Here is an 8,321-nt window from a genome sequence, read left to right as displayed (position 1 = left end):
TCAAACTGCTCAGAACTTTCCTGAAACTCTTAACTCTCTGACAAGTGTATTTTGTCCGCATTTGAGACCAATCAGTTTACTGTATTTAGCTGCCTGATTGAAGACGAGCATAGAAACCATCTATTAAGACCTGATATATTATCCAAACAAGTCTGTGTATTCATGGGGTAACGTAAATGTCGGGCCGTAAAATTACCCATAATCAATTGAAACGGCAAGTGTACGTACTGTGTGTCTGGTATTTGTAGATCTCTCACAACAGTAAATCTGGAAGGCTGCAGCTTAAAGCACTATGTAGCAGAGTGTTACTCATTTGGCATTTCAAGCTGGACAACCAGAAAAGAACGGCCATCGGTGAAAGCAGTATTTGAATCGAACGGTCGGAAACAATCTTCGTCGATAAAGCGAACATTAAAGAGAAACCAGCAGCCGGGACAATATTTTGTGCAATACCTCCCCCGCCCCCCCCCCCCCCCAAAAAAAAAAACAAATATTGTGCCTTGCAATTTCTTTTTTTTTTGCACTACGTTTCATTAACAGTCTTCAATGGAAGTCAGATGCAATCGAGAACCAATAATGGAAGCTGAGTCGAGCAGAGGTTTAAAGAATGGACTCCGAGAAGGGAAAGAAACCAGCTCGAATTCAAGGGATTCTCACGGAAACATTCGGAATTCTTTGATGCAAGAGCAGCAGGAGACTTTCTCAGCTTCTGCCGGTTCCGATGACTGCAATAAAACAAAATCTAATACTACTGACCCGGACTATTGTAGACGAATTCTTGTAAGGGGTGAGCGCGTTTTTATTCTGTCTCTCTCTCTCTCTATCTCTCCCTGTTGTTCAGTTAAACGGACTTGTCCCACTGGTTTGGCCCAGCTTGAGCTTCCTCTGCACGATGCAAGATACTATTTCACGTTTTAGACCACGTTGTTATGTACCTTTAAAATAAAATGATCTGCCGGTTACTATAACGCTCTCCGGGAGAATGGATCCGTTTATTTTTATTTGGGGGCAATTTGCTTAATGTTTTTCCTTGTTTGTGGTTATATTTCTGTATTTTCGGAAATACAAAGTTATCAGTGCATACACGGGCCGTGTATTTGCAACGTAATAATGAATCGAAAAGCTGATCGCCTATTTAAAACAAAAGGGCTGATTGCCTTTTTCTGTAATTTTTTTTTTAATTCTTTGTCTCTGCTCTGGGCTCTGAAAATTCCTTTTCCAAATGTATTCCTGGTTCTCGCCGGCCGAGCTTTTCTCCCTTTTTTTTAATGGGGTTTGTGTTTAGCGTGCCACTCGTATCGATTTGAAATACTTGAATTTTGTGGAACTATTTTACACCAATAAAAACATTAGTTATGCCAAATGAAAGTAAGTTACATGTGGCGAGTACGGCGAATTTAGACCATTCATTGGAGATAGATGAAATATTGTTCCCTTCCTAACAAGGCAGTCCAAATACAAGACTTGTACTCGATTTTACTTGATATCAACAGTTCTGTAATGACAATTTAACACAACGCGTTATCTTTTACTGTGCAAAAGCGTCAAATATCTGTAGTCGCTTTATGAATGGCTGGGAATAACTCAACATTTACATTAAAGGCCTTCACGAATAAAGTTAACAATCTGTAGACCGGTGGCTCGATTATTTTAGGTTAGAACCGACATGATCCTGATACAGTTTGTGGGTATAAATAATCTTAATGGGAATACATTTCAGCTCATACTAGTTACCCTTCATTACAGTTGCAAACATAACATCATAAAATGACATTCATTCACAAAAGTGTAATGAGCTAACGACTAGGCTGGAGGCCGTTACTAAACGCCCAGTTGCACACCTCAGATCAAAATAAATTGTGGGTTCTCTTCATCTGTATCTGTTCGGTTTAGGATATATTCGTGCGATATAATTTATTATTGTCATGGCACGCTCTGTTTATGGAGTACATAAGTCACAATGCATAAGCACACTGAGCGATTTTCATTGTTTGCAAACGCATTCGTTTAACTTGATTAGTAGAAATGTCCTTTAAAGCTTTTCTTCATTTTAAAAATGTGAAGATGCGATTTCCCCTGCCTCATAATGTTGAAGGGTTGTAGTTTTTGTTTGGGTTTTGTTTGTTTGGAAGCCATGCCTTTTTGATGCTGAATTCTTGTTTTTAAAATGTTAATTTCTAACCTTTATTAATTTATTAATCTATTAATATGTCAGTCATTTTTCTAATAGAAGGTTGTTTGGTTATTTATATTGTCAATGACGTGGATAACACGTTTTATTGCTTTTACGACAAGTAAGGTTAATAAGACAATCACGCCATGTTTAAAATCAATATGACGCTGCAAAGGGAAACAAAACGGGAAAATATATTATACTTCAAAAATATTTCAGCGACGTTCAGAGATTATAAGTGGCAGACTCATTGAAGAAATGCGATGAAACTGTAAATCAGTGCCTGGTAGAAACAAACGTTAATCCTTTTTTGACCGATTGCCCCCCCAGACGCGCGTTAGGTTGAATTGCAGGCGCAGTACTCTAAGGACTGGGGTGACGCTGAGCAAACGCATAGTTTTTATGGTTACTTTAGTTAGCGATGCATTGAGCTCCAGAAACAATATATTCTTTGCTAATTACGATTTTTTTCGTGACTTTATGGAAGACTTAATTTGTGCAAACCAAAGTTTGTGGGCAAAGCTTACCACCGCTCTGCAGCGAAAGATATTTTTCCATTAATAAATATATATTACTGTTAGGTGATTTCTGTTTTTTTTAAACGTTCTCTTTGGTTGTTTTATGGGAGAACTGCACATCGTGATTCTTAACCAGGCAAAGATAAATCATTAAATCGCAATATATTCATAAAACCAATATTGCATATTAACATTTAACTATTTAACAAATCGCAGTTGGAAGCTTTAACTCATCGAACAATCTAAATTAACAATAATTTTGTACTGTCACTAAAATAAGGCATTTCCTTTTATAACTGTGAATTCTGCAGTTTGAGTGCGATTTGGCCATCTACAGAACCCAAATAACCAAGCGCAATAACGTAATGCTACCAGGTTTGTAGTAATCAAGTTTACAAATAATTTAGAATTCAGGTGACCACCCGATTGTTTCAGAAATCGTTACCATATAAACCCGCTATATTTTGTCTAATTTTTATTGGAGTTCTTTCAATATACATCACCAAATGCAGCTACATTTGTTCTTGTTTCACTTGCCAAACAATGTAGACTTGACAGTCTTAACCCTGTTCAACACAACATTACATACGCATTTTAAAACAAACGTAGAATGTTATCGCCCCATATGATGTTTGGAATGTAATGAATGTGCAGATATCTTCAGCAGCCAAAATAGATGTTAAATCTGTCGTCCTGGACTGTTTAGGCAAAGCTTGCTACTTGGATTGCTTTGGACGTTTTATTGTGTTAAATGAGTTATGTAAATTTAAGCTGTTGTTGCTTTGGTTGAGAAATAACGGACAAATGCTTTTCTATCATGCAGATGCCAAGGGATCCATAAGAGAAATAATTCTACCCAAAGGGTTGGATCTTGATCGGCCCAAACGCACCCGAACGTCTTTCACGGCTGAGCAGCTATATCGCTTGGAAATGGAGTTCCAACGTTGTCAGTACGTTGTGGGACGGGAGAGAACGGAATTGGCTCGACAGCTCAACTTGTCAGAAACTCAGGTAGATATAGACGGTCATTTATAAACTCATGATTGTATGGTGCTGTAGTTATCTATCGTTGCATTATAGGTTGAGATTTACATTTTCCTCACGGTTTGCTTGATGAAACTGATTTTTTAACATAAATAATTCATTTTTAAATATTGTGTTAATGTTTTCCGAGTCTGCAGCTATGGCGAAGAATAACTACAATTTATTTGGACACACGCTTATTTTAATTATTTACTGAATCAAGACTTGAGTAGCCTAGTTGAGTTTCTTAAAAAGACTTTTGACTCGTAAAATGTGGGACCCATGTCAAACAACAAAGATGAATACTGTTAAAATATAGAAGAATATTTTTAGTTTTAGGTAGCTAACAACACGTTCAGTTGGGAAAGGATTCGCCTAACTATAAAAAGTATACATTTGCAATCTTCTCATAGAGCTATTCACAAAATGATGACTATTTAACAATAGGCTGTTGTCCAAGTGTTTATGGTGGCAAAGCTGTATCTTTTAAAAATAGTTGAACAGCGTTGTAGAAAAATAAGAGCCATAGAATCTGTGAGGAATGGGGAAAAATAACTTTCTTTCGAATGTAATTTTAAACTGGTGCTTGGTGAAAGTTTAAAAAAACACTTGTTTTAACATTATTAACTCATACACCAGTGATTTTGTTCAAATATGTTTTACGGTTCACGGGGACAGCATAGCTAGTACATTGTAGAACGCTTTCTGTTCAGTAGCAATATCAAGATATCTGAGTTTCACTCATCAAGGTGATTGGTTGGCGGTAACTGTCGCGAATTATTGTTCATATTTACCTAATATAAGTATCAGGCACCGTTAAAATACACTGATATGAAATTAGCCTAGTTGGCTTTACAATTGTACTTAGTTCTCAAAAATAATCTAGTATTCCCAAATGTTCAGATGCATTGAGTAACAAATAGGAATCAATTGTTGCATTAGTATGTTGCAGATAATCATTCTACTTTACTATATTAGAAGTAAAACCATATTTTTGTGTCAGTATTCTCTGTATTTAGGTTTACACATCCATCGTTCCTCAATTTACGTGTGATTGTTTGCATTGGATATATTCTAGGATAATCGCCTTTCAGGTCGGTGACATATAGACAATTGAAGAAATACACATTTTGTCACAGGGCTATTTTGAAGCATCGGCCTAAAGTCTAGTATGAGGAATAAACGCTAAACTAGGTTAAAGGCTGCCACACATCACTGGTGTGTATTTATGTGATGCGCTGTGTGTTATACAAACAGGTGAAAGTCTGGTTTCAAAACCGACGCACGAAGCAGAAAAAGGACCAAGGAAAAGATTCCGACGTTCGGTCGACGGCCTCCGAGACGGCAGCAACATGCAGCGTATTACGGCTTCTTGAGCAAGGAAGGCTGCTGTCCCCGCCTGGGTTATCCGGCCTCCTGCCCTGCGCCTCCAACACCCTGGGATCGGCGCTGCGTGCCCCCGTAGTCGGCCTTGGCACCACACTGGGCACCTCGTCACTCACGGTGGGGACATCAGGAGCACCGACACTGACTACCACCCATCCCGGACACAACGTTTTCAGTATGCCAGTACCATCGATTCTTGGGACGGTAACCACCAGGCTCGCCTCGCCCTTAACTGTAACCGGATCATTGACGGGGAACTTGCAAGAACTGTCTGCGAGATACTTGAGCTCTTCCGCTTTCGAGCCCTATTCCAGAAATGGTAAAAGAGAAACGATGGACAAAAAAATAATGGACTGACAGAAATCGTCAGGAAACAGCATTTTAACTGTTGACCCGTGTAGGCTGAATTTAAAAATATTGAAAATTAACAATCACGTAACATATACATGAGCACATATATATAGCCAATTCCCAACGATCCACTGACAGGTTTAGATTAATTTTCTAAAATGCAGAATCAACCTAGCCACGGACACCTTCAATTGTGGGGAAATTGAGAACACAAACATGTTTTAAAACGGTCCATGCGGCAGCCTTTTAAATACTACCGAGATCACAGTGCACAGCATTGATAACTATATCACGTGCGAGTTCATTGATAACACAGACAACATTTTTAAGAATGTAGATTTTTGTTTGACCTATTAAGTAGTACAGCATAATTTTGGATATTTTTGAATTGCAGCTTAGCTAAGTCAGCCAACAACAAACAATGGACACTTCTTTAAAAAGTTTGGTTCCCTCTGAAGGAACAAAAAAGTATTTGATGTTGTTTCCTGTTCTAGCTCTGTTAGATATGTCATGAATGTTGTTCAGTGTCTGGTCTTGTATGGAAAAGTGTATATTGTTTTAAACCTGTGCCACCAAACTCCAGATGTTCTGATGTATAGCTTTTATTATAGTATAATAATTTGAAAGAGGTAAAATCTGAACTGTATTTTATTGTAAATTATTGATTAACGTCCGTAATTAATAGACTAATGGTTTAATGGAATGACGGTGAGTGTATTTAAAGATTAATAGAGACAAATGAAAGCCCTTGCTACTAACTTGATCTGTATTTTGTCGTTTGTTATCTTTTGCATGTCGTAAGAGTGAAAATATACATGACCCTGAAATGTTACCAGCTGTGGTTTCTCATTCCTATCAAAAAATACGTTGGACATTTACTATGGATTATTTATGATTTGCCGAGGTCATACATTCCTGGGACTGACTGCACAAATGTGTAAAATATATTTAAATAGCCATCTTTATAACAGGGCACATCTGAGCGTGCTTTAGAGGGAAAAATGTAAATAGTGATGTTATTTTCGGCCGTTCGTTCACATTTTTCCATTGTACTATAATAATTTAGGAAACGTGATAATCTTATTTTTAGTCATTATCAGTCATCAAGCCCCACACCTACATGATGGAAATTACCATATTATCTTCAGTATAAAGTGGCAGCCACAATGATTGTTGTTAACGAAGATAAGTGAATATAACCATCTAATCAAAGATTAGCCCGCTCTACCACTTGTTTTAAATATAGGTGGGAACGCATTCATTGCAAACAGTAGATTTTTACACATTGTTATAAAAAGGTCGCGGCCATTGAAATCAATAGCTGGCATGGATTTCAAATTAAACGTTTTCATGTATGTTTCTATATATTTAGCATATACGTAATATACACCCGTCAATATTATGTACATGTTTTATAGATAGCTATATCGAAAATTAGAGGAGTTGAATATGAGTTTAATAAGCAATCACATTTTAACTGAAAAACTATGTTTTTCGTTGTGTGTTGACTCACCGGTATCTGACGTCACCCTCTTGTCCTAATCACCACAGTTACGAATTTCCAGCACGCCTTTTAGTCCTCCAGCAGCTTTCAAATTATTGGATATAAATATTGGCAGATGAGGCTTTAAACAGCTATTAAGAACTGACTCAAATATTACTGACCGGTCTTCAGAATAAATCTAACATTGCTGTTTTAAAAAAACAAGAACTTCAGTAAATCAAGGGTCAGACTACAATAAACAGAGCCTACTTTAAGTTATTACCAATGTATTCAACCTGGACAGAATTATACTTAAATTATTTTTTGTTTGGGAGGTAGGTTTTAATTGCTTTTAGTTGTTTTGAAAAGGAGGTAGAGCTTTTGTAATCAGCACTAGATATTTATTCAAAGTAGCGGGAGAAAGATTTAAATTATAGGTTCACCAGGTTATAACAGACCGTTTCCAGCACTGCAGTTTAATAAACATTAACTGAGGTAGTTTGGCACATGTGCCACTTATCAAGATTTGTGAATGTGAAATAATAGCAGTAATTGTAACAAATAAAGATCCCTGCTGCACTGTCCGGGCTACTCCAGAAAGACCGTCCCTATTTTGTCCTTGGTTCGAAATGTTATAGCCATATGAGACACAAGTTCAAAATTATAGGCGACGTTTGTACTCCGCCGTCTCGTTGAAACTGAGCAGTCAGCCTTGGCAAACAGTTATAAATTATTCACAAAATGTAAACCACTTAAGTTTGTAATCTTTTTATTTCCTATTTTCTCTATGATCTGTATTTAGCGTTTTCTGTTACACCTCTGGATTGGTTTTGCAAACTAAATAAAATTAGAGCTAAACGTTAAGTTTGCATATTTTTAATTCTCTGCCCCGTATGGATCCAATTGCTCTTACTGGGCAACTTCCAAAAGTCACGATAATTCAGGGACATTTTAGAACTTTTTTTTCTGGGTTGTTAACAAATTAAATACCGAAGTTAGACAATTCAATAAGGGAAAATAAATTATTTAACAAGGGAGGGACAGAAATTAAAGCTAGAGAAACGATATGCCCTTAAATAGTGCCCTTCCTTTTCGTTTGATTTGTGTAGGGAGCACCTGTTTCCTGGGTCATAATACAGAACAAAATAATTTTCTTTTTGACACCAACTGTAGCAATAACTCCGACACTATGCGAACAGTTTAAAACAGTTTAATTCATTTTAATACATCTGCGAAGTTAGAAGTAAGGTTGGGGGACACGATTCCTGATAGAGCAGAAGAGATATTAAACTTTTTATAGCCATTGAGACAGTGTGGCGCGTCCAGATTATGCTCGATCCGGGTCTCCTATTTATTCGCATTAATGTGGATTCATTTCAGACAATTT

General features: G+C 37.1%; 1 protein-coding gene across 1 annotated transcript; it reads left to right on the top strand.

The window, feature by feature from the left end:
• Nucleotides 1–546: 546 nt before the first annotated feature.
• On the top strand, nt 547–5,457 carry vax1 (ventral anterior homeobox 1). Its single transcript, XM_068053377.1, has 3 exons — nt 547–787; nt 3,515–3,702; nt 4,972–5,457. The coding sequence occupies exons 1-3, from the start codon at nt 547–549 to the stop codon at nt 5,455–5,457; spliced, it is 915 nt and encodes a 304-aa protein (XP_067909478.1).
• The last annotated feature ends 2,864 nt before the right edge of the window (nt 5,458–8,321 follow it).

Source organism: Heterodontus francisci, chromosome 20 (assembly GCF_036365525.1).
Source record: "Heterodontus francisci isolate sHetFra1 chromosome 20, sHetFra1.hap1, whole genome shotgun sequence".
In the NCBI taxonomy this organism is placed as follows: Eukaryota; Metazoa; Chordata; class Chondrichthyes; order Heterodontiformes; family Heterodontidae; genus Heterodontus; species Heterodontus francisci.
This window is presented reverse-complemented; position numbering and strand designations above follow the sequence as displayed.

Coding starts and splice junctions, on each gene's coding strand:
- vax1 (XM_068053377.1), top strand. CDS start 547: ATGGAAGTCAGATGCAATCGAGAACCAATAATGGAAGCTGAGTCGAGC. Junction 788..3,514: donor TAGACGAATTCTTGTAAGGG/GTGAGCGCGTTT, acceptor TCTATCATGCAG/ATGCCAAGGGATCCATAAGA. Junction 3,703..4,971: donor TCAACTTGTCAGAAACTCAG/GTAGATATAGAC, acceptor TTATACAAACAG/GTGAAAGTCTGGTTTCAAAA.